Source organism: Carettochelys insculpta, chromosome 7, assembly GCF_033958435.1.
Source record: "Carettochelys insculpta isolate YL-2023 chromosome 7, ASM3395843v1, whole genome shotgun sequence".
Lineage (NCBI taxonomy): Eukaryota > Metazoa > Chordata > Testudines > Carettochelyidae > Carettochelys > Carettochelys insculpta.
Window position 1 is genome coordinate 63,745,074 of NC_134143.1, and position 27,149 is coordinate 63,772,222.

At 42.5% G+C, this 27,149-nt stretch overlaps 1 protein-coding gene across 4 annotated transcripts in view; it reads left to right on the top strand.

Annotated features, from left to right (window-relative positions):
• The window catches only part of DCLRE1A (DNA cross-link repair 1A), a 29,205-nt gene extending 3,274 nt beyond the window's left edge, over positions 1-25,931 (top strand). For 3 of the 4 annotated variants that reach the window (XM_074999119.1, XM_074999118.1, XM_074999120.1), the window contains 8 exons: positions 1,059-2,672; positions 4,517-4,650; positions 6,484-6,602; positions 12,449-12,592; positions 13,773-13,918; positions 15,213-15,367; positions 23,822-23,963; positions 24,807-25,931. In XM_074999119.1, the coding sequence (XP_074855220.1) occupies positions 1,059-2,672; positions 4,517-4,650; positions 6,484-6,602; positions 12,449-12,592; positions 13,773-13,918; positions 15,213-15,367; positions 23,822-23,963; positions 24,807-25,036 (2,684 nt within the window). In that variant the 3' untranslated portion in view covers positions 25,037-25,931. The remainder of the gene's footprint in view (positions 1-1,058; positions 2,673-4,516; positions 4,651-6,483; positions 6,603-12,448; positions 12,593-13,772; positions 13,919-15,212; positions 15,368-23,821; positions 23,964-24,806) is intronic. The other variant, XM_074999121.1, reaches the window with a different exon arrangement.
• The last annotated feature ends 1,218 nt before the right edge of the window (positions 25,932-27,149 follow it).

Genomic DNA, 27,149 nt, shown 5'->3' on the forward strand with positions numbered 1-27,149 from the left:
GCTGAAGCTCTTGAGATATTGCTTGTTCAGCATCTCAGAGATTTGTGATTGAAACCACTGACATTTAGATCTCCATCCATAATGAAAACTTTTCAGAAGGAAGCAATGTTCCCTCCACCCCTCATCATATGGTGGAGGGAACATTGGCCCACACTGTTTGGCAGATTTCCCGGGTTGCTTACAAAACTGGGAAGCTGAAATCAAGATCTGAATGCTCAGTCTACCAAAAACTGGAGCTGGCATACTTTAGATATCAGTACCAAGGCCTGTGTACTTTAGCAACCATATATTGACTGGGTATTCTGTGAGAGCATGAATCCAAGAGCTTGCTGACTTACTGTAGTTTGGAAGAGGAGTTAGAGCAAGAGAACCAGGACCCTCTAACATATAGTATATGTGATAATATCTCGTACTTTCAGAAGTCTGTGGAGTTATTTTTGTTTTTTGTTTTTGTTTTTTTTAAAACAGGAAGTACACTGCATGTGCACTTAAACTAAAGGCTGTCGCTTTTCTAGTATCTTTTGCTTTTACTATGGGATTGTTTGAAATCACTGTTGCATTCTGAATATGGAGCTCTTAGCCCTTAACTTTTCTGTAGTTTTCACTGTGGGCAGCTATATTTCCCACCTTCCAGCTTTAAAGTAACAGCTCTGGAATCTTGCTGTTTGGCACTGATTTATCTGCTGAGCCTAATATTCCTAAAGGGATTATGTTAGTAAAATGCAGATATTAACATTTTGTAAAAATTAAAAAACAAAAGAGCAACAGCCAGATTATTTCATAAAGTCCTAAACATGAAAACACTTATGCCTGAGAGTAGTTCCAATGGCATTTTTAAAAGTTTATTTTCTTCTAGCTGACAACTGTGAGCAGAATATTAGGATAAGAAGACTCAGAATAGCTCAGACAAAGCTCTGGCCTCAGACAACTGTATTTGTAAGCAAAAGCTTTAAATAGCTATGTCATAACATTAATATAAATCACTGTGTTAGTTTGTGCTAAAATCTCTTTTTGGTGAGGTATCAACAGTGTGTTACTTTGTTTGATTCTTTCTTTAGAGTGCCCTGATGGTCTACTGTGCAGTTCCACCATTCCATCTCACTACAAGCGGTATACCCATTTCACACTTGCTACAAGCAGGGCAGGGGATTATCTTGTCAGTTCTCCAACATATAGCTCTGAGAGAAAGTACACATGTTCTGATTCTGCTATCTCAAGTTGTTTCCCACACCTTACGGATGGCACCTTACTGCATGAAAAACAGACCAAGAATGTAAGAAATGTCCCACATGAGGATCATACCTTGGTGATTCAGAGTTCAACACAACCAAAATCTCCCATTGTAACCAAAGAAAATACTGCTTTTTCTGCAAACATTCTAAAGCCCAAGCAGACCCTTCAGATTTCACAGTATGCAGATGACAATAGCCAGGTTGAGTTTCTGGATTTTCCATTTTCTCAAGGAAGTGAACCTGGTGAAGACCTGGACAATCAGAATGACTCAGATCAGTTAAAGCTGCTACTTCCAGAAGTTGACTGTAGTGACTCTGAAATTTCATACTCCCCACTTAATACTGATGAGGAAGATGAACAAGAAACGGAGGAGGAGGAGGAGGAGGAAAAGGTAAAAAATTCACGGAGAAGATTATTTCACACCCAGAACTCTGAAAATGAGAGCAACAAAAAAGAGGAATCTACTTCTATGTTGTTTACTGAATTGGATTGTTCTCCATTCCAACACGAACCCAAGTATAGCTCCCTTAAAATAGGTGGTTTCATAATACAAAATGAACTTGGTGAAGAACTGAATGGACTGAGTAGTTTGGATGGCTGCGTTAAGCCTGTTTCTCAGTGTCAGATAAACGATGTAGTGTCTAATTCAAGAAGTGCTGCTAATCAGTTAGAACATCCACAAATGGTACTAACTGCAGAATCCTGCCTTTCCCTTAATTATGATATAACTAGGAAGGAATCTGATTGGCCAAAATTCAGTACCTCTATTTTTAGTACAGGTGATTGGGAGCTAAGCAATTCTGATGCTTGCAATGTGGATTCTGCAGACTTGGTTGTGGGTGATCCATCATTTCCCTTGAAAGTCAAAGAAGGTGGTAAATCTCTTCTGTCAAGGCAAAGTGAAGTTTCAAAGGAACCTATTCACCATCTCATTAATGAAAATAAAATGACTACTAGTACAAGTGAAAATGCAATAGACCAGAAGAGTTCACAGCCAGTAATAGAGAGAGAGGGAAATCTTCCTAGTACAGCTGCTGTACCCCTTTCCAGTACAGTGTCTAAAACACTGTCATCTGTTTTAGTTGCCAATAAGAAAGCCAAATCTCTTTCAGCCAAAGAACTGAAACAAATGGACATTGGTGTTTTCTTTGGGTTAAAACCCAAAGCAAAAGAAGAGAAGAAAGTAGAGAAGCATTCTGGTGAGGGAATACAGGCCTCAAGTCCTGTAACTCCCAATGGAAAAAGGTCTAGACTACGAAAGAGGAAAGCTGAAGGGTCTGTAGGAGACATAGATGCTGTTACAGAAAGTTTAAATAAAAATGGAGTTTGTGCAGATACAACATCTTGTGGGCAGCGAAGATGGAGAAAAAGATACAAAGCATCGTCTACTGAAGAAGGAACAAAACCCAAAACCTGCCCCTTTTATAAGAAGATACCAGGTGAGACATAATTGTGACTTTTAATCATAATGGTTGAATTCAGAGTTGTCTAGGCTAGCTATCTCTTTTTTCTCATTTTCATATGAGGTGTCTTTTATTTGGTTTCATTGTAAAAATCTTTTAGACCCCAGTCTTTTAATGATTTGCACATGGGTTGATCCTACTGAAGTTAGGAATCAGGGATATAGACATTTACAAGGTTACAGAAGTGATGAATGAGTAGCATGGAAAGTATGACATAATTTAGTAAAAATATAATCTTTTAACGATGCCAGTAGAAACATAAACTTTGTGCCTTAAATTACATTGTACAGGGCGTGTAGCCAAAAAGAGAGATTTCCATTTTTGATTTTGGAATCCTGGATAGAGATACTAGGAAGATGGGAGTTGGGGTAGAAAATACAATAAACACACAGCCTACAGTCAGTGGTTTTGATCCAGCAACATGATGCGTTCAGGCAGACTCTTTAGCTTGTATGGAACCCCAGGAAGTCAGTCAGGCTCAGGATGCTGTGAAGTTCCCCAGCATGTATCAGTCTGGAGGATGGGGCAGCCCCTTGTTTACAGTGTAATTCTCAATTTCCTTTGCTACCTCTCTAGCTGTTGTTTTAAATCACATCAGTTGTATGTGGAATGTTTGTTTGTTATTTGTTTTCTATAGTGTTTTCAAATAACCTGAAAAATTACTTTTAAAATGGATAAATCTTAGAGAGAATGAATGGCTTGGGAGCAATCATATGAAATACTTGCTGATTTTTGGACTATATAACAAACATTTGCTTTAAATTCTATCAGTAAACTTATTAAATTTTTTACATTATTACATTATAATTTGCATAGAAAAGCATGTTTACATCTGCTTTTATCATGAGAAATAACAACTCATTTAAATAGACTCAGGGTTAGCTGTCTTGGTCTGTAGTTTCACAAACAACAAGCAGTCCTGTAGCACCTTAAAGACTAACACAATTATTTATTAGGTAATGAACATTTGTGGGTAAGACCATTTATTATTACCTAATAAATAAATGTGTTAGCCTTTAAGGTGGTACAGGTTTGCTTGTTATTCATGAAACTCATTTAAATGTGTCGTACAAAATCTGTGATACATAATCACTAGCAGATAAAACGACAAGAAGTCCTGTGGCACCTTATAGACTAACAGATATTTTGGAGCATTAACTTTTGTGGGCAAAGACCTACTTCATCAGATGCATGAGTGGGGGTGTGGTGGTTCAGAGGATGATTTAAAGAGGATGATCTCCGTAAAGGGGAAGGCCAGAGCTGACAAGGTCTTTTCAGTCAGGGTGGAAATGGCCCCTTATTGGCAGTATACATCAAGAGAGGAAAAAACAAGTCAGATAACAAGTCTGACTTGTTCTCTCTTGATGTATACTGCCAATAATGGGCCATTTCCACCCTGACAGTATAGACCTCGTCAGCTCTGGCCCTCCCCTTTACTGAGACCACCCTCTTTAAATCCTCCTCTGAACCCCCCACAACTCATGCATCCAGTGAAGCAGGTCTTTGCCCATGAAAGCTTATGCTCCAAAATATCTGTTAGTCTATAAGGTGCCACAGACTTCCTGTTGGTTTTGAAGATACAGACTAACACAGCTCTCTCTCTGACACTAGCATATAGGGATTATTTAAAAAACCCAGGCCTGCTAATAGTAGTAACTTTTAACTGGAGTGTTTCATGTACTATAACTGGCATGGTGCATATTATTTTTGTTGAAAGCAATTTTAATGTGTTTTCTGCTTAAAAAAATATGTGACCAGTAAGTGGTTGCAGCTCCTTCATGAATATTAATTGACTTGCTCCTATTGAATTTATGTTGTAGGAACTGGATTTACAGTTGATGCATTTCAGTATGGAGAAATCGAAGGTTGCACTGCCTATTTTCTCACTCATTTCCATTCTGATCATTATAATGGCTTAACAAAAAAATTTACATTTCCAATCTATTGTAATAAGGTAAGATTGCCTATGAGCTTCACAACTACCAAATCAGAATGCAGCTATGAATGAAAACCAAGAGAGGAGGAGGGTCTGGGCAGGAGGGGGCTTGGATGGAGATGGAGGAGGGAGCTGAGCCATCAAGGAGCCCCGGGGCTGACTCGCAACAGGTTGAAAACGGCTCTGTAGTGATGTGAAACCTGTGGTGGAAAGAGGGGTTTTTGGTTTTTTTTTTGTTTGGTTTTTTTGGGGATGGGTGCAGCGGGAGATAACTCAGTGGTTAGAGCATTGGCCTTGTAAATCCAGGGTTGTGAGTTCAGTTCTTTACAGGGCCTTCCAAGGGTCTGGGGCAGGTTAGATTTAAAAAAAAAAAAAAGAGTCACAGATGGTGATAGGTCCTGCTGTGAGTGCAGGGGACTGGACTCAATGACCTATCAAGGTCCCTTTGAGTTCTATGTGATATGTATATCTCTGTGTTTTTTGGGAGTAGGGGCACTTACTTGTGCGTGCCACCACAACAGGTCTCTCCCCCCGGCTGAAGAAATGGCAGCAGTAGCAGAAAAGCTTTGCCACTGGACTTTTTTCTTGCTACTGCTAGATGCTTTCCTGTAACCCACCCTCCCACTCCTGCATTCTGATTGTTCAGAATTTCACCCAATCAGAGCAGTGGGTGAAGCCTCTCTGCAGGCTTTACTGCCATTCACTCAGCCTGGGAGTGGAAAAGAGGGGTGGTGGCGGCACCAATTCCTGTCCCCACCACATGGCTCGCCAGAACCCGTGAGCTGGATCCAGCTCTGGCTTGCGTAATCTGGCCCACAAGGCTCAGGGCTCCCAGTCTCCCAACCCACCATGGTCTAGATGCTGGGGAGGGGAGCCCCAAGCCTTGGGGTCTGGATCCAGGCATGCTTCAGTCCAGATCCAGGCTGCTTGCCGTGGGTCCCCACCCCATCCTAGAGGCTGCTATAGCTACACTGGTTGCTAACCAAAGAGCTGTAACAGTAGTGATGGATCACACAGATGTAAGCATGGCCTTGTTATATTCTCTTTTTGAGTTAGCTTCAAGCAAGTACATAAGGGCACAAGAGGCTCTCCCTCTGCCCAGGTTTGTTGCTAGAACCCAGACATAGCAAATATTGTAAGAGGCTGGATACAGCCCAGTGTTAGAGGCGTAATCCTTCGTAAGTTGCATACTGTGCTCTGTGCCTTTGAGTTCCTTCTAATATTTTCAATATAATCTAATAACATTAAGTAATATTTATCAATTCCACAACTTATATCTTTAAAGAATTTTATGGGGCATCCCTGTAATATAAACAAGTATAGAGATGTGGATGTGGTGTTCTGAAGATTACTGTTTCCTGCAAGCATGCAAAAAAAAGGAGAGCCAGGAGCAGAACTTAGGGAACTTTTCAATAAACTTTTAAATGGCTCCATGCATCAGGGATTTACGGGTTTGTAAAAGTCCTTGCCATAACTTCATCGAGCTGGGCCCATGAGTATATTATCTCTAGCTTCCAGGACCGGTGTCCAGGTGCCCAGTTCTCCATTGGTGCAAGGTGCAATTGGGTTCTAGCTGAACCGCTTCCTTGATAATTTTTTTGCTCCTTTCCTGAAATTGACAAAAATATCCATGTAAGGGATGCAGTGTCTGCACAGACACTGTGGTACCCTAATTATAGCAACATATGCCTTATGCCACTTGTGGTGGTGCAGGTATGGTATCAGTGTAGTAGGGCACTTACATGGGTGCGAGGAAGGACTGACATACATAGGTTGACATAAGGCAGCTTATACCAACCTGAATATGTAGTATAGGTGAGCCCTTGGTACAAAACTCTTCCTCTTTTGCAGATAACTGGCAACTTGGTGAAAAGTAAACTTCGAGTGCAAGAACAATATGTGCACACACTGCCAATGGATACAGAGTGTATAGTGAATGGAATCAAAGTGGTCTTGCTCGATGCCAATCAGTATGTATCTTTGCACCTTAATTATATCATTTGCAAATAGTGAATGTCAAAGATAATTTATTGTTTAGAAATGGTTTATACATTCATGATTTTTGGCTTCAGTGGATTGGGAAGATTTAAGGATAACATTTTTAAACCACTTAGATGATTTTGGACCATAAAGTCATTTTCAAATGTGAGTTAGGGACATTGGAGGGTAAATTTAATTGAATTTATTTTTCTAAATGCAGAAGTTACTTTTGAGAATCGGAATTAGGCTTTTGGATTTTTTTTTCTAGATCTATTTTTGTGTGTTTGTAATGAGCATATCACCAAAATATCTATATGAAAATGATGGGTAGTTCTTTAATGTTCACATTTCTTTGTAGACATTAATCCTGATTTTCAAATTTGGAATGAATAAGAATTTAAAATGGTTATTTCACTACAATGATAGTTTTTCCTCTGTTGATATTCACACCTCTTCATCAACTGCTGGTGGTGAGCCACCATGGTGACTGAAATGGCCTCATTAACACTTGTCCTACAATTGATAAGTACATCCCTATCTCTGTGATTTCCACTTCATTCATCTGACAAAGTGTTTTTTACCCTCAAAATGTTATGCCCAAATAAATCTGTTAATATTTAAAGTGCCACAAGATTTCTCATTTTTTTTCTCTGAAACAGGTAAGAATATATAAGCACAGAAAGATTTAGGAATAGGTTTTCCAGATTCTGAATGACTACTGTTTTTGGTGTCCAAGGTGAGGCATTGTTGGCCTTATTTTCAGAGATGTTGGGAACTTTCCATTTTACTGACGACTATGGGAGCGTCAGATAGTGAAAAATCAGGCCCAGTGTTTCTCAAGCTGGATACAAAAAACATCATACAGTCTGAAAAGTTGCCAGTAAAATGACCTGATTTTGCTCCCATTGAACTTTTTTTGGCAAAGCTTTACTGAATTCAGTGGTACCGGGACCAGACTTGAACTGCTCAAGGCCTTGTGAACAGTTTGCGGTAATGTCATGATTACAATTCAGTAGCTCTTGGTCTTCTGTTGTGAGCTCTGATCATTCTGCCTCTTGGCACCTTATCAGTGTATTGGAATAAAAGTCTTCTCCTTTGGTATGTAAGTTTAAATGCAGAATTCTGTTACATCTGGTTTGAATAGTGCTTATCTTACGACTTTTTAGTTTGAGAGATAAGATTCCTTGCAAGTCCTCTGAGAACACTTACTGAGAATGAAAGAAGCCTCGTAACTTATGTAATTTTCAGTTTTTCCTTCATTTTAAAAGGACTAGAAACTATAGGTATAGAGTTCAAGTTTTTGGAGCGCTTGCCATCTCTGTTCTCTAAGCTATGTATGGCTAGTACTTCCTTTTCAAGATTTTTTTAAACAACTTTCTATATATAACTCATGTCCAAAATACTCCAATTTTGGCTGCCCAGTATCTGCCCTGCAAAACTGACTTACTTTGGTGAGGAGTTACACCAATAGCAGTGGATTCACTGCAGTCATAGCAATCAGGGAATGGTCCTGACCCAGCAATCAATAGTGAGGGCAGGTTAGTATTTAAAATCTATAAAGAGAAATTAAGAAGCAAATATTGCATTAGGTCCCACAGCACTGAAGATGGCTTCAATAATTGTGCAGTTTCTGTATTTCCTATGTCAAAACAGTTCCTCTTCTTTCCCTAGTCTGCCACTTCTCCTTTCTTTAATATTCAGATTATTATACCAGAGAGACTGATAAACACAGGCTGTGGCCACACTAGAAGGTAATTTTGAAAGTGATTTCAAAAGGAGGGGCGATTTCAAAATGAGCAGCAGAGCGACTACACACAAATAGCTTGTTTCAAAATCAACTTTGAAGTAAAAAGGTGATCATTTGGAAGGTGTTGTTCCACTCCTGTGTTGGAAACAATGCCCCATTTCGACATTGATTTCTAAATGAAACGTGTGTAGCTGCTTCCCTGGGCCACCATTTCGAAATCACAACTCCTCCATGGAGCCAGCCCCTTCCTGGAGCACTGAGATGCCTTGGCCAACAGCCAGGGCTCTCTGGCTGTCAGCTCCAGCTGCCTTAAAGCTGAAGGGACACAGAAACCACATGCAGGAAGCTGAGTGTGTGCCGGCAGCCACAGGAGCATATGCTGATGGCTGTACACTCTGCAGTGCCCTGAGAAACACAGAAAAGGACTTGGCTGGAGCCATGGCCAGGGGGCAAGACCCCCGGGAGCCCCAGGGATCACAAGGCGCTGAGTGGTAGGGCCCCCAGGACCTCAGGGTGCCCCCAAAGAGGAGGGGCGCCCTGTGGCTGGAGGCTGAGGTGAGGGACCTGCTGGCCGTCTGCGGGGACAATGACATCCTGCTCAGAATGGAGGGGCAGAAGCAAAACGCAGCCACCTACGCCCGCCTGGCCCACAACATGGCCGCAAGGGGCCACTCCCCCTGTACCCCCAACCAAGTGCAGTCAAAAGTGAAGGAGCTGCAGCAGGGCTAAGTGACGGCAAGGCACTCAGCCAGGTGGTCAGGGGCGGCACCTGCCACCTGCCTATACTATACAGAGCTGCACCAGCTCCTTGGCCCAGGGAGGCCGCAACACCAGAGGAGACCCTGAACACTACAGAGCCAGAGGGGCAGGATGAGGAGCCAGAGCCAGCACCCTCTGCTGCACCACCAACCCCAGGCCCGGAGCTGATGGCAGATGACAGCGACAGTGATGGCAAGGATGGGAGCAAGGGACCTCTATATATTGTGGAGGCATCAGAGGGCACAAGTCAGGCCACATCTGCTCGGGCCTTCCCCGAGCCCCCTGAGGCATCCTCAGGTAGGACCAGGCATGGGGTGTCCTGGGCAGGTGGGGGACGGTTCCTGCCACTGCCAGCATGGGCCCAGGCACACGACCATGGGCCAGGGACCGAGGGACGGCCATGGTTGCCATCAGGGAGGGGCCTGTGTGCGCTGGGGGCCACCGCACGGGGCCATGGACAGCCATGTGGGCACATGCCTGGGAGGATGGGGGGGTGCCGAACCAGCCCCGCCAATGGCCCAGCATGGATGCACCTCACAGCAGCCGTGCTGCCCCAGGGCCCTCCACCACGAGCAGGGAGGGATGGCGGCGGTCACGTGGCCACTGGGCCATGGTACCCAGTCACATGACTGATGGGGCGCTGCCCTCTCCTCTTATGTCTTCACAGCCTTGACGTCCATGGGCCGCTCCAGCCCCCTTGATTTGCCAGGGAGCCCTGCAGTGGCCGAGGAGGGGAAAGGAGCAGTGCACCCCAGGACTGGGCACTGTGCTGGGTGGGCCCACCACTGCAGCTGGGCTGATGAATTGGCATCAGCCCACACAGCTGCATGATGGGAGCAAAACTGTCTGCTGTGGGAATGGCTCTCCATGGAGCGAGCGGCTTGGGATCGAGTCACAGGCTACCTGGACACCCTAATTTAGGTCAGCGCCCGCTGCCTGCCCCAGCTGTCCACTCCAGGGATGGCCTTTCCCACGGCCCTCGCCCCACCCCTCCCAACGCCCCTGTCCCCTTACCTCCCTCCTGCTCCCGCTGCGCTCTCTGCCCTGCTTCCACCTGGCATGATTGCAGCCAAGAGGGAGGAGCTTGTGTGGTGGCTGTAGGCAGGTGCACCCACGAGTCTGAGGCCTTTGCAACCCCAGCACACCCCTACTTACCTGTGCTCCCTGTGCCATCCCAGCCCTGTCGTAGGCCCTGGACCTGGGGCTGTTGCGGCTCCAAGGGCCACTTTGGCTCATGTCCCGCCACTCCTACGGACAATTGAGCCCTCCTGCCCCCCTTGTAAATAGTTCACTCCCCTGCCCTCCAATTGTAAATGGTTAGAGACTTGTTAGGTTTTGAAAAAGTAATGGTTAACTTTATTGAACAGTGTCCACGTCATGCATCAGGTGGGGATGGTGAGGGACGTGTGTTTGAGCAGGGGTGCTGGTGACGGAGGAGGTACAGGAAGGGGTTGTACGGGGTGGGCCAGGGCTGGATCATGGGGACTCCCGAGCAAAGGCCTCCCTCACGTGTACCCTGTCCCTGTGTGCCTGGTGGCGCAGGACTGCACCTGTCTGGTCATACTGTGGCACAGCCTGGGCCACCCAGTGCACCACAAAGAGCTCCTGTTTGCTCTCCACAAGCAGACACCTGAAACGTGCCTTCAGACGCCCGAATGCCTGCTCTGTTGTGTTTCTGGCTTGGTTGAGCCAGGCTTTGTGACAGTCCCTGGCTCTGTGTTCCGTGTAGGGGTGCATTAGTCAGGCTTGGAGGGGGTAGGCCGCATCGTCAACAATGCCTGGGTGCATGGTCATATCCCACACTGAGAACTCCTGTGGAGTGACGTAGGTGCCCTCAGCCATCCTGCGCCCAAGCCATGAGTTCCTCAGGATGCCAACATCGTGGGCCCTGCCCGGCCAACCCATGCAAATGTCTGTAAATAGTCCTTGGGCATCCACAAGTGCCTCGAGGATGACGGAGTCCTTCCAATTTATGTACTGTCTGCGGCTGTGCGATGGGGCCCGGATGGCGATGTGCGTGCTGTGCAACACACCGATACAGGTGGGGAATCCCAGCTGCTGGAATCCGGCCATGGCAGCGTCCATGTCTCCCAAGTGGATGAGGTAGCGCAGGAGGATCTGGTTGATGGCATCCGGAACCTGCATGGGTTGGAGGACACGGGTGTCCTGAGTGTGTTGTGGCATGCGGGGGACACCCTCCCAGGGACACACTCCCTGGGCCACGCTGTGGGTGCATGGCTCAGGCTACCTTACCTCTGGAAGGACGACCCCAACAGTGGCCTTCCCCACCCCAAATCGGTGGCCGACCGAGCGGTTGCTGTCCAGGGTGGCCAGCTTCCACGCGGTGATGGCTACTGTTTTCTCCAGGGGAAGTGCAGGCTGCAGACAGGTATCCTGGTGGCGAAGTGCTCATGTCAGCCACTCACACAGCTCCATGAAGGTGGTCTGGGTCATTCTAAAAGTGCAGTGCCATGACGGCGGGCCCAGGGAAGGGGATGCTCCACATGCACCATGGGGGGGACCTAGAGGAGGCCGGCCACATAGCAGGCACCGTGGAGCCTCAACTGGCATGCTGCCAGGAAGGCCATTAGGCTGAACATTTGACCCTTCCCTCGCCATTTCCTGCCCCATTATTTTGAAAGGAGGCTCTGGGCTGTGCAGCCGTTCTATTTCGAAAGGAAGGGCGTGGTCTCTTCGATGTTGCGAATCGTAATGTCAATATGCGTTTTGTGCGTAGTTGCTTCATTTCGATGGATCAGGATTATCCTTTTCGACGTCACTTGCTAGTGTGGCTGCAGCCATAATGACGGAAGGGCCTGTATTATCATTTGTGCCACGTGTTGGAAGACTGAACAACAGAAAATGCAATCCATGCTTTATTTGTTATTTAGATGTAGTTTTTTTCCCATGACCCATCCAACCTAAAAGTTACAGCCTACAAATTGGACTTAAATAGGCATTTGGGTTTTCATCTTCATTGAAATTGGAAGACAAATGAAACTTGGCACTTAACTACCTCTGCACATTTTCACAACCCTGTGGAAATAGTAATCTCCCAATAGCTCTGTAGGCAGGTAATATCCACGTTTTACAGGTGGAGAAACTGAGGCACAGAGAGTTGGTGGCTTGCTTATGGTCGTTAGGCGAGTAGGTGCATAGCATGCATAGCTGGCATTAGAAAGAAGTTTCTGTCTCAATCTGCCATTATGTTGGGCTGAATATCTGTAACTGACTGTGCTTTATCCCCTACTACTTGAAAGCAATATAGTGTGTGGGGTAATGGATGCCGCTCTTTGGAAGTAAGAATATGTTGTGTTGTTTTTTTCCTAGTTGTCCAGGTGCCACGATGATCCTTTTTTGCCTTCCCAATGGAACTGTTATTTTACACACAGGGGACTTCAGGGCAGCTCCTTTTATGGAGCATTATCCTCTTCTGATTAGTCGAAAAATTCACACCTTGTACTTGGATACTACGTAAGCTAAAATATCCTTCTTTCCCTGTTCCAACAGCAATTGTGTATTCCATAATAGTACTTTGTGTCTAAAAAATTAATCTGAGTGACATTGACTGTGTCTACACTACAAAAATAACTTCAAGTTGCTTATGAAGTACAACTTCGAAGTAAGCAACTTTGAAGTAGAGCATCTACACACGCCCTACTTCGAAGTTAAACTTTGAAGTAGGGCACTACTCCATTTCCAGGAATGGAATAAGGACTTCGAAGTTGGGCTCTCTACTTTGCATTTAACTTCAAAGTAAGGGAAAATGTGTTCAGACTCTCTGCTGGCTACTTTTATGTAGTGCCTAACTTTGAAGTTAACTCCGAAGTTGGTTCCTAGTGTAGATGCACTCATTTTGTATTGCTACTCACTTAGCTCTGATGAATGGCATGTAAAGAAATAAGGTATTTGTTAAAAGGCTATTTACATATTGTCTGTTGACTTTATATACATAGGGCTGTAATAATTGTGTTGCATAGATGTTTTTACGGTATTCATTTGAGAAGGCCAAATTAGTCATAAATGGTATTCACTCTTTTTTTTGTGCTTTATGAAATTGAAACTGGCTTTCTGTGAGTCAGGCCCTTAATGAAAGAGACAAATATTCAAAAGTGGAAAGCTGCTAAATGTTGGTGTGGTCAGTTGCCCAATTTTTCATTAGACCTTTCTTTGATTCATCCACATATAACTGTTTTTCAGTACATGATGACTGATGCTCAGTTGTAATTTTTTGTGTTCTGTCCCATATTCTGTTATTGTGAATGAATAATGCCATATATGAAAATGATGTGCATGTCAAAAAATAAAAGCGCTGTGAATGTAGTTAGTATGTGACACAAGCATCCACCTTTATAAAAATAGAACTCAAAAGAGGCAAAGATTTCAGTAGTCATAGTGACCGATGAGTGAGTATTGGCAGTTATTAAAGGTGTATATAGAAAAGGATATGCAATCTTTAAAAAACTGTGATATCCCACCATGATTTTTAATAATGATTTAATGAGTAAATAATAGGTTGAATTGATACTGATGAATACCTTTGCTTTTCCTTTGTTGCATGCAGTTTCAGACAAAGCCTACTTATGAAGTAGGATGCCTCCTATCTCATGTTCACGACTCTATTACATATGCATATCCAATTTCCATTTATTAGATACTGCAGTCCTGAATACACTTTTCCTTCGCAACAAGAGGTTATCCAGTTTGCTATCAACACGGCCTTTGAGACCGTGACTCTAAACCCTCGTACATTGGTTGTGTGTGGCACCTATTCCATTGGAAAAGAAAGGATCTTTCTAGGTATGTAAATGGACTTATCAGATCAAAATGAATATGTGTATCTCTGAATCACTATATAATGTGATTTTTTTCCCCTTAAAGTGTGCTTGAAGGTAGCTTATGCTCAACATTTAGATTTTGTGTACAGCAAAAGGAAGCAAATTTTAAAACCTGATTTTTTTTTAAAATGTCAGTACATTTTTAACAAAAATAAAAACAATAAGGAGTCCTGTGGCACCTTAAAGACTGATAGATTTATTTTGGCATAGGCTTTTGTGGATCATCTGATGAAGTGGGTTTTATCCACAAAAGCTTATGCCCAAATAAATCTATTAGTCTTTAAGGTGCCACAGACTTCTTATTGTTTTTGCAGATACAGACTAACATGGCTATCCCTATGAATATAAAAAAAAGTTTATGACTGAAACATTTACCTGGAGTGTCTGCAAAGTTAACCAGACCTGCTGTTCCACTGTATAGAATGCACAAAGTGGTTATATGCAGAAAGCATTCTAGTTTATTTAACCATGCCAAGTGAAGTGCTGATAGTTCAATTAAAAAAACACAGTATAACTGGTGAAATTATAAAATTGTTTTCAATTTTAATAATATCAGGTGTTATTAGTAACACACTGAGGGAGATAGATTTATTTTAAAATTTCAGTTCTACTAACACTTATTTCCAAGGGTAATACTTTGTATTTCACTGTAAAATGGAAGCAAGTCATACAAATGAACTATTTGTTCAAAACATTCCCAACAGTTACATGCATCTTTCTGCTATTTTCGGTCTTAAAGAAAACCTGTTGTGCCCTATGCTCAAATCAGTATAATGTTTAGAAGCTAGGTGAGTACCTGACTATACTTTCTAGGGGAGTCAGTCATGGAACATTCATATTTTTAAAGATCCTTGGTAGTAGAATTTCTGTCACTGACATCCAAGCCATCATTCAAATGGATTGTTTGTCCTCCTTCAGAATGCTACCAGATTCTAGTATCTTAGAAAGATATGCCAGTTTACTGCCTTGAGCATTAATATATTGTCAAATAGGTATCATTCATAATCTATATGTATACTTTTATTGCCCCTCTTTCTGCAAATAGTTCTGAAGCTGCAATAGAGCAATCAGTTTTAGCAAACAGTTATCAGAGCTTTCCTCTACGTAGTTTACAATGTGAAATAGCTTATTATGCAACCATAGGTGTTTTTTCATGGTGACTGAGACAATCAGGAACATCTCAAAAACAATGGTAGTCTTTATTATTTGCAAATGATGTCTTCATTATGTCTATACTTTTCCCTTCCATCCTACAGCAATTGCTCAAGTTCTGGGCTCTCAAGTGAGCATGTCCTCAGATAAATACAAAACGCTGCAGTGCTTGGAGTCAGCGGCTGTTAATTCCCTCATCACCACGGACTGGAACAATACTTTGCTTCACCTTCTTCCCATGATGCAAATTAATTTTAAAGTAAGTGTAAAAGATAATATTTGCCCCATTGGATAATGTTAGCTTGGATGATATAATGGCAATAGGGTGTCTTTGGTGCTTTTTGCCACCTGTCAGATCTTATTTATTTAGTGATGTTTTGACATATAGCAACACATTGAAAATGAGATGCAGTTAAACGTTAACAGACTCCAAACATAATGCACAGAAAGTGTAATTTCATTCTAATGTCCTGTAAATGGAAAGAGATTAGATGAGACTTGTTCAAAGGCTTGCTGTTTTTGGCCTTTTTGAAGTAGGTTTTAGTTAATGGTTGCAGGATCACTCCTATTAACAATTAATATACTGTGACATTTAGTCCTTGTCTACTCTCTTTCTATTAATTTGTGTATTGTTAAAAAAAAAAAGGACTAAAAGGATTTGCTTCCTCAAACTCCCTCTGTTTGAACCAGTTAATAGATGGGACATTGTCAACTTGAAACCTAGTAAAAAAAAAATTTAATCTGATATTTAAAAATATTCATGTCAGCTATGATACATGCGCCAAAGGCCACTGCGAGGTTTTAGGGCTTTACACTCACTTGCCTCTCATTTGCAAATTGTTTTTCTTTACTGCCATGCCCTGTGGAAGACTCACCCAAATCACAGAGGGAAATGGGCTATATAGCAAACAGTGCAACTGACACGAAATGGAGTTAAATGAACATCATGATCAAACTGAAGAAGAAATAAATTCTGGTCTTTCAGTTATAAGACTGTTAGTTGTACTTATAACGATAGTATGGAAAAGGATTTAGACAGGAATGTGTTTTATTTTTTATTAAGTTTTTTTTTAAGTTGGGAATCCAGTACCATCTGTTTTTCAAAGAGATATTCATATTCCTTTAGGGGTGGTTCATGAGTATGTGTATTTGTGTGAGAGGTGCCAGGCTGATAGTTTAAAGGAGTGGTGCACAACCTTTTTTCAACCACAACCGCCATAATTTATTGCCCTTGTGTCTCAGCCCCCCATGTTAAGCCCCATAAGCCCTATCAGCCCCAAACCTGCCCCCACTCCCATCTCCAGATTTAACCTGCCTCAGAGCACGAGCGTAGCTCTCCTTCATGGCCACTGCCTCCACCGTGCTGCTTTTGCTGCTCCTCCTTCTCTGCATGTTTCTGGCAGGCTCAGCTGCCCCCTCCCCCAGCTCTCCTGCGGTCTTCCCCCATGTGCACAGTGGGCAACTCCCTGCTCTGTCAGCTTTCTCCTCTGGGGTTCCCTGCCCTGCTGACTTTCTGTGGGTCCCCTTGCCCAGCCAGCTGACTTCTGCAGGGCTCCCAGCTTCAGCTGACTGTTCAGCAGTCCCAGAGGCTGCTGCCACTTAAACAAAAAAACTGAATTCTGTTAAGTGGTGGCAGCCTCCAGAGCTGCAAGAGGAGTCAGTGGTGGTAGCGCTCAGAACTGCAAGTGGCTCCTTAAAGAGCCTCATGCAGTTCCAGAGCCACACCCTCCCGGAGGACCCATGGGTTGTGCACCACTGGTCTAAAGCAGGGGTGAGTGAACTTTTTTTTCCCTGCAATTAGCAGGGCCCCCCCAACCTGTCCAATCTAATCCAAACTGATGGAAATGTCAATTATGTTCATATGAAAAAAAAACAAAACATTTTGGCATGTGTAAGAAAATAAGTATGTAGAATTCAAAAACATGAATTGGTATATGAATGTGAACACACATACATAAAAATAGTAACATAGTAAAAATAGTAACATACATAAAAATAGTATTTCAACATTTTAATGAGGTGGATGAGCCTGACACCCAGCAGCCAATCATGCTGCACCCCCATTATGAAATTTCATGCCCCTGAGATTGCCCACCCCCCACTTTGCACACCCTTAGTCTAAAGAATATTTTCTGTCCACTATACAGGTGCAGTTGTTAAATCTTCTCTTTACTGCCCATTCTATATAGTTGGTGGGAAGTTTAATGTTCTTTACCTATTAGTACTTAGCCTTTCTCCGAGACTGCCAAGGATGGTGCCAGTTTGGGAGGGGAAGACATTATGATATGAACTCAGAGACTTCATTTCAAAGATGATGGGAGGGATAAAATGTTTTGATTTTCATTTTATTTTGGTTTTTAAAAGAAACTTAATTCATTTCCCCTTTTAATTTAAAAGCTAGAATACAGACTCCCATAAAATGCCATTTAAGAGTGAGCAGACAGGTCTCCATTGATTCTGCTAGACCATATACATTGGTGAAGAAAGAGAAAACAGTGCATTTTGAAAGTAGATTTGAAAGTGCAGATGTACAAGAGGGAGGAGCTCTCTATTTGTTGTATCCTATTTGAGGCAAATTGCAACTTTTAATTGTAGGAGAAGTAGTTAAATTCTATATAACATCTTCATGTTAGTGTTACAGGTATGAAGTTATGTTGACCGAATCTCAGGGAATTTCCGTATTCCTCAAGATGAGTGTTTAGGCATATATTGCTAGACGTTAAATACAGCACTACTGAAAAAAAATAAACACAGGGCAATTGGGCCATGTTTAAAGGAGACATAAAACAGAGAGGAAGCATGCTCCAGTGATGAGCATACTAACCTGGGACTCTATAGTCCTGGGTTTGGGTGTTAGCTCTGCTGCTGAGTACCATTTTGACATTAGTAAAGTCAACTAGTCTCGCTGTACTTCATTCTCTATCCATAAAATGTTGATATTGTTGTTCTACCTCACAGGGGTGTTGTAAGAATAAATACATTAAAACAGTGATGGGGGGATATAAGTGACTTAGGTAAATAGACTTCTGAATGGACAGAAGCACATGTCATGCCATAAGTCAGAGGTTTTCAGTGAGGTCCATGGCCTTCTGGCGGGCTGTGAGCTGGTTTCAGGGGGTCTGGCAAAATAAACTAGAGAGCAAGACTGACATTAGAGTTGCTGAGACCTAAGGCAGAAAGCTGAAGTCTTAGCCCCATCACCTGGGGCTGACTCTGTAGCTCCAGCAATTTGGCTTTACAGGGCTCACTGTGGTGTGGGGCTCTGGATAACTGCCTTGCTTAGTATCTGGTAATGGCAGCCCTGGCTCAGAAAACAGTTGTTGTGGCCCAGGTGGACTACAGCATTTTTATACCATATAGGATTTGGGCTTCAGAAAGTGAAAGATTGGGACTCCTGTCATCAGTTACACTGGGGGCTGATGGGGAAAGGCCAGGTCTGTACAGGAAGGACAATCAATCAGAAGTGTAAGAAAAAGTGTGTGAACGGAGAATCCTTTTATTTTTCACCATCACTTTTAGATGATCTTCCTGCTAAAGTCCCGCCCTCCTGTCCTTTTCGTGTGTAAGTTACAAGCATGTCATTTTAATCATTTGTGTTACCTTAGTGTGACCTCCAGTTGCCACTATGAGGATTAATTTGCCTCCAAACAAAAGGATCATCTCGACATTCTGATGTGATAAGCTTCCAGTGAAGCCCATAGCTGGAGTGTAAGTTTCTAGGTGCCAGTGATGGTGTTAAGAGGAATGGAGATCACAGACTTAGTTGAATAGGTAAATGCTGAAGGATGAGCTTAACCTGCTGTCAGATGGCAGAACTCAAATCAGTATTCTCTATCTGTCATTGTTACAGTTACTTCTGCTTTCAGCCTCCTACGGGTGACTGGTCAAATACTAATAGTAATTTTGTATAATTTTCTTGAGACCAATAAATTAATCAAAGCTACATATTAAAATAAAACCATCTTGCAGACATCATTATATCAAGTGGTGGCAAGAAGTGCCATTATTATATCAGGTGAAGGGCTATAGGTTCACATTCTGGATGTCCTTTTTCCCAATCCTTTAGTGCGCAAAGGTTTGTTTTGAAAGCATAGGAAGAATAAAATAGATTAATTGCTCCAGCAATTTGCTGTGTGAAATGGAAGGGCAAAAAAAGTGTAATTCAAAGAGAATGTTTACTTCAGTTTCATGCTTAGCTTATTTAAATACTGATGAGTAGCTGCTCTTGAATAAGCAAGCTGCATATAAAGTGTTGTCAGAGCTGATTGTAAATTAAGAATTTAATCATGTTTGAGGCTTCTCATACTGTATGGGCTCCATTTGCTCTAAGTGCTGCTGATTTAAGCAAAATAGTAGATAACAGGCTGTCATGAAATAAGGAGGTTGACTAAGGGATGAATTATATTTTTCATTTTAAAGGGGTGGAAGTTTTGGAACAGTATTGACTGAAGGGCTGAGAAATTTTAAAGGGTATGAATATGTTTCTTGTTTAACTCTTTATAAAGTTAGCCGTAATCTTGTAGGAGGGAAGCTGCCTTTTCTCCAAAAATATTAACATTAAAGAATCCCCCTTGCATCACCCAATCATTGTTTGAAATATTGAAATCATGAGACTTTTGTCATTTAAATTTGTAGTGAAAAAGCTTTTCAGGGCAAGGAACTGTCTCTTTTGCATGTATAGTATGCATGACATAGCACAATGGGTGCTACTGTAATATGCAAGCATTAGGGCAGAGTTTTCAGAAGAACAAAAGGATATACCTACATGGCAATTAAAAGTGGGCAGATGGCCTGAGGCAGCTGACTCAGGCTCATGGACTCAGGCTAAAGGGCTGTTTAATTGCAGGGTAGACTCCCAGGCTCTAGGTCCCAGCGAGGCAGGAAGATTCCAGAACTAGGGCTGCAGCCCTAATCCAAACATCTGACGGGACTCTCTTAATGGACAGGTTATTAATATGGGTAATTAAATGAGTCCCTGAAAAAGGAGGTGCGTAAACCTCCTATGCACAGATCCCAGGACCCGAACCAGAACCCTGTTGCAACCCCAAGACAGGAGAGTGCCACCCCGGTACGCTCTGGTCCCAGCTAAGGCCTCCTGGAAAGAAGTGGCTGGCAGAGACAATGAGACCAGGATGAGGGCTGAAGTTAAAACAAAGTAACTGAAACTTTTATTTGAGGAACACCATCAAATTTAAAATGTAGCAACTCTTAAACAACTAACTGATAAACTTACAGTAAACATTGTTTCCTTGTTGTCTTCTGCTAAATGGACTGAACTTTATTTAACTGGAAGGTAAAAATCAATGTAGGAGAGGTTAGTGGATGCAGGTAAGTGGGAATAGGTAAGGGTATGCAAATCCCTTCCGCTTCCTATTAAAAGGGTGGAGTGAAGTTGCTAGCTTCACTCCTTACCGGGGGCAGGGTGCTAACCTGCCCCTAATGGTTGGACCCTGGAGCCAGTCAAGGCTGTTCCTCTCTTCGGGAGGCCTTCTGTTACTCCGTTTGTGGCCCAACTACATATGTGATCCCAGGAGGCAGTGTGCTCTTTCCTGAGTCACGTCAGGTAAGCAGAGACGGGAGGCAGGGAGGCTTTGCCTACACCTGCAGTAATTTGGAAAGGGGTATTAAAGGAACAAGGTTAAGGGAGGTTGAACCTTCCCATTTACTTGTCTATTACTAACAAAGAAAAACTAAGTATTCTTTAAATATACAACAATGTTAACAATAAAGTTTATTAATTAAATGTGCTTTCTATGTGTGCTTATATAAATGTAAGAACCCAACCTGGGCTTATAGGCCCGGCCCTGAGGGTCAAGCCCTCGGGTACTGTGCCTCCCCCGCCGGGGAAGCCCATAGTAGGGGTGCGACCCCTACTCCCCCACTGGGGGTCCCGATGTCCCAGGTGGATATGTGTTAGGGAGTGTGTGTATGGCAAGGAAAGTTTACATGTCTTGTCCGGTAGTAGTCACAATCAGGTGAGTTGAGGTCCAGTCCGGTTTGATGTCTTATTCAGGTAAGTGGTCACAATGATGGTCCCCAGCACACCTGCAGCACACAGGCGATGACATGGCCATAGGAGCGGCGTTGATGAGATGGTGTTGGTGGGCCTCTGGTTTCCTCACCGGGTATGCAGTACCCGTGGCAGAAGCCACGGGCCTGTTTGCCACCCGGTGAGTACGCCTGAAGGCCCACTTGCCGCTCCAAGATGCAAGCGCGGTGCTGGGGCTCGGGGAGGTGCTTGAACGACGGCGCCGCTTCAGAGCTCAGCTGCCCCTGAGGCGAGCTGCAGCTCCAGTGATTCAGCACAGCTTCAGTGCCGCCCAGAGGCAGGTGCTGCAGTGATTTCAGCTCTAGGCGGCGCCCCCTAAAGGGCAGATGCCGCTGTGATTTCAGCTCTTCTTCGGCTTTGCGCCTGGCCTCGGGATCAGCGGACACCTATTGGCCATGCTTTCCTGTGTAGGGTCTGCAGAATCCTTGCCCGCAGTACTCAAGGGCCCTGAATGCCAGGACTAGCCTGACTTATATAGACAGAGTTCATGCATGATTCATGAGGTAATTATCATATGAAAGTTCTGAGCACCTGTTCTCAAACAGGTCCTCCAGGCCGGGGAAGTTTCCAGACGCTGCCCCCTGTGCCCAATCAGGAGCCTGGAATTCAAATCCATGATCATGAATTATTTATGAGTTCAGGTTACCAGGGAAACCAACTGACAAAAAGTGACCATTGGTGCTGCTGCCAAATGGCAACCTGTGACACTTTGGATTTTTCATGTGCCTGCACTGATTTTATGTAGCCAAAGGCTTGTATTCCCTGGCCCACAGGGACGATTATGCCCAAGGGATGTTAAAAATTCCTGACAACATCTACAGTACGATCAGACAGCCCCATAGCCCAAGTCCCATGATGCTGGGTCAGGTAGCACAAGCCAGCCGTTGGTGTGTTACTGCAGTGTAGACAACCTATGGAGAGGGGTGACGGAGGCTACTGAGAGTGGCTCTCCTTCATCTCAGTGGGCTTGAAAGTTTTCATAACCAAGATGGTCTCCCAGCCAGGATAGTGTTGTTTTGCAAACTAAGTTCGTGTACCTTGAATTTGCAGCATGTTCCAGTTGAATCGTAGCAGCATATTGATTGGTTGCAGTGAAAATACATGGTTCTCACAACGTTGTGTGCAACCAGCATGCACCTCACTTCACGTGCCATTGCTTAAAGTGTGTGTCACTTTTGTAATACCAGGAAGGAAAAATACCCTATGCAGATGAAAACTAGCAGAGTCTGGCAACCCTGTTCATTGGCAATGGTAAACTAAGTGTCTTGTAGGCCACACATAGAACTCCTAAAAGTCGCAGGCAGCCTTCAGGCCACAGGCTGCCCGTCACTGGCCTATGTGATTTTAAAGCACAGTTGACTTTCAAATGGACTGATGATCTCACATGTAAAAATTAACACTATGTACCTTATTTATGAATTCATAACAACATCTTGGACTGGACTAATCTGATAATTGTTCTACTGAATTTTAGTCCATCTACTAATTGCCCTTCTGGAACTGCATGTTCTGTCCTTGGTTTATTAAGCCAGGAGAGCAAGTACAATGCATGTGTATTACCTTTGAAAAGTTGTAGTAAGAAATGTCAGTCTCTTTAAAAATGAATCCGGATGGGCACATATAGTCCTTTTAGGCTTATGATTGCCATCTTAATGAAACCTGGCGTTTTCCACTGTACTAGGTAAATGAAGTTTTTGCAGAATGGCCGTAGCTCCCATTACTGAATAATGAATGTACTTATTTATTTGTGATCCTTTATTTTCATATGTGCCTGTTCTTTGGTAGTTCTGAATATTACTATCAAGTTTATATTGGAACTATGGTGCTGCCACTATCAGCATTTCTCATTTATTTCCCCAAATTCTGAGGCATCTGTGGGTTCTCTTGATGCTAAATAACAGTTAATCTATCTTTTCTCTGAAACAGTCATCATTTAGCTTGTGTTCTTCCTGCTCTTGGCTTGTTTTCAACCATTCTGAAATTTAAAATCATCTATGGTTTTCAAGTAGATAAGTTGGCTTCAGTGTATCTAAAAGACACATGTGAAACTGATTTCCTGTTTGACTTCTCTCTATCCTGACGTAGGATTGATGATTCCGTACATTTCTTCCTCTTTCTCACTTACCCTTATTTTTGGCTATCTCATAAACAAAATTCAAGGCTATCTAAAACAAATTCTGAGACTTACAGGTCAGGTCTTTGGTGTCAGTTCAGTTAAAAGAAGAGAAACTATTTCCTCAAGTCATGTAAAGTTTTGTTGTTGTCAGTACTGTATGGTAATAGTGACCAGATGAAGGGAGTCTCTATGCTTATCAGAGGAAATATTTTGCTGTGTTGTTTTAGGTAGTTCACTCTTTCTCTGAGTATCAGTGTTCCTATCTCAACATGGAGCTAATAATATTCTTCTGTCTTTGTAGAATATTTTGAGGTCCTGAACTAAAAGGGGCTTTTTAAGAGTAAAGTTTTGATCATATCTGTTGTTTAGCTACCTGGTATGTAAAACAACACAAAAAGGCAGGGAGGGGAAGAGCCACATGAAAATATTGTGCAAAATGTAGCCATATATCTGATATCCCACTTACTTTACCCAGAAACCTTTTAGACTATTATATCAATGTGACGGTAGTGGTGTTTAAAGTCTACATGAATGTCTTCTATTAACAGGGCTTGCAAAACCACTTGAACAAGTTCTCAGAGAAGTTTGACCAAGTTCTGGCTTTCAGGCCCACTGGATGGACTTACTCCAGTTCATGTCACACTCTGGCGGATATCAAACCTCAGACCAGGGGAAAGATCACCATATATGGTACAGCACTATAAACGGCTTAGTACTCTTAATTCTGTGTGGATTGTTTACATACATTTTATTCTATACTGTTCATCAAATCATCTACTTATTGGTATGCTTTGCTAAGAAGCTGAGTAGATAGATGTGTTCAAGGTAAGTCTAATAATTGACCAGTCTAGAACACTGTAAATTCAGTTTCTAAATAATTTTTCCCCTAATTGTCATCTTTCAAAAAACAAAAACAAACCAAAAACCAGTTTGATCTAATGGCTTTAAGACAAACACAAACTCCGTGAATAAAATGCTGTTGCCATTGAACTCAATAGGAATTTCACCAGGGATTTCAGCAGAGCCAGGATTTCTCTCCATGTGTGGTTTCATGTAGAAGACCCTTTCCATCCCTTCAGTTAGCAACACCTCCCCCCAATGTACTCCAAACTGATCAAAATTTCAGTTATGTTCAAATGAAAAAAAACCCTTTTGGCATGTGCAAGAAAATAAATGCGAACACACACATAAAAATAGTAACAGATTTTGCCATTTTTAATGAGATGGATGAGCCTGAGGCCCAGCAGCCAATCATGCTGTGCCCCACTTATGAAATTTTGCACACACACGCCCGCCCCCCCCACCCCCAGTGGGACCTGCCCCTCCAGTTTGCTCATCCCTGCGGTAGATCAATGCTAGTTAATCCTCACAGTCATGAAATCTGGATTTTTACTTGATCCTTGGAATAAAATGTAGATTGCCATTTAAATAAAATATTCTTTTCAAGTATTCTTCACTTCTTACAAAAATATTTTCAGTAAGACCTACAGCCAAGCAAACTTCCTGAAGTACCGTTGCATTGTTTTGCTACAGGCATTCCTTACAGTGAGCATAGCAGTTACCTAGAAATGAAACGATTTGTCCAGTGGTTGAAGCCGCAGAAAATTATCCCCACTGTAAATGTTGGCGACTGGAGATACAGAAGCATGATGGAGAAGCATTTTAGAGACTGGAAGACGGAGTCTATTGACCAGAGGGAGGAATGTACATTCCAACAGACTTATGCCGGGGGAGCAATTGAAGTATCCAAGAGTCTCATCTAGCTTTCCTTTTTCTATGAAGCCTGGTGTGAGAAGAAATAAGCTGCTATTCTCTTGTGAGACAGAGAGGAAGGTCACTTTCTTCCACAAGTGGGCCTCATTTTCCTATATAACTATTAGCCTATCTTCTCCCAGTTTACACTTTAAAAAAACCCAAAACCCTGCAGATGTGTCCTTCAGGTCATTTTTAAAAATTATTTCAGTGCATTTGCTTTACACAGAGCTATCCAGTAAACCACTTTAGCACTTTCATAAATGTAAGCACTTGAATAGTCCTATTAACTTCACGGGGACTCCTCAGATACTTAAAGTTAGGCACACGCTCAATTGCTGGATTGCACCCTAAATTTCACTCCTCTGTGCCATGACATGGCTTTAGGATATTGCAGAACTCAAGGAAAGAAACTGAACCATGATTATAACCTGTGTGTCAGAATTATACAGTCTTTCTCCTGTTTTTCTAATGTCCACAGGTACAGTACTGGGTTTTAAAATGGGAAACAGCTCATTCCATTTTACTAAACTGGTAAAAGGAAATTTGAATTTAGGTGGATTCGTTTAAAAGGTATGGAGTTTTCTGTCATTTCAGTACAAAATTAAGAATTTCAGGTGAGAAGTGACTGTAATGGATTAAGGTATGGCATTAGCTTTTGTTCCACAATTTAAATTCTGGTCCCAAAGATCAGGTTGTTGCATTAAGAGGCAGATATAAGCATTGCAACATTCATGATTTCACATATCTGCAAACTTTATGAAATAACGGAGGATCAATTTGGCCTGCTACAGTATTGTGCAGTTAGGCATTTAGTAGAATAATGAATGTTTATAAAGATTAATCCCACCCTCGTGTATTTTTAACATTCTGTACTGTGTATGTACATTTTTATAAATGTTTTAAATAAAGAATCTAAATTTATGCTGTTTTTCCTTCAGAAAAAGGGGGAAGTGAATGTGAGTATGTGTTGCAAGGTCAGCCTAATGAGTCTTCTTCATTCAGAATGCCCATTGAAGCCACTGTATGTCACACATGACTCCTGGGTATGCCATAACCTGGGTCATGTAAATATTCATGTATGTTTTTAAGTGTGAATTTAGTCCCACTGAAGTCTGTGAAACTTCTCAGGTGTGTAAAGTCAAGCCACTTGAAAGTTTGCAGGATCACATCCTAAATCTGCACACATAGGCTGGGCTTCTCCTTCGTCACCCAGAAAGCAAGAATAGCAAATACGAGGAGATGACTATAGTTATCTAAGTTTTGCCTGCAGTGTTGTTTTCCTGAATTCTGCACAGTGTTCATGTAGCTTAAGAACATGGACGTGGGTATTCATGGCAGTATTTAATTGACACATCTGCAACAGAGTTCATTTCAGGAGACGTTGCATATATGCAGAAAATATAAAAAACATTGCATCATTTATCCAACAAAAATAAAAAAAATCCCAGAAAGGGAAAAGTGAATCTCTTTTTAAACAGTCTGACACTTGCTCATAGTAGGTGTTGTGTTTTTGATGAGCTGATAGTCTCACAGTTCTCCTTCTCAGGGAAATAATATCTCCCTGTGTGTGTCTTTTTGTTGCAAAAAAAGATCTTGGTTTTATTACAAATTTTTCAATTAGAGGCAGTTACATTTAGATGTACTAAAATGTGACAGTTATATCTTTGTATCTACATAAATTAATTCAATAACCTGAGATTCTGTCAGGTTTTTACTTGAACTAGTGCTTAGCTTCAGGATTAACATGAATTAATTAGGAGACCTTCTCCCATCATAAGAGCTACTTAATACTACTGGCCAGAAAAACTTTATATAGGGATCAGTCCTTGGATCAAGACAGGTTTTGTTGAGTGCAGGGTGGGAGCCGTGAAAAGTGATTTTTTCTGGCTTCACTCTGATATTGGGGCTGATTTTGGTCCCAGATGTAATCTAGAGCAGCCTCAGAATTTCTCTAATGTGTACTGGCTGCTAGCAGCACTTAAGTAGATTGCAGTTCATTGGCTGCAGATCACTGTGCACGACAAATGGAAGCAGCAGGAAGTGGTGTGGATTGAGATGCCATATTCCACTGCTCCCATTGACTATAAATGGAGATCCACAGCCAACGAGAGCAATGATCGC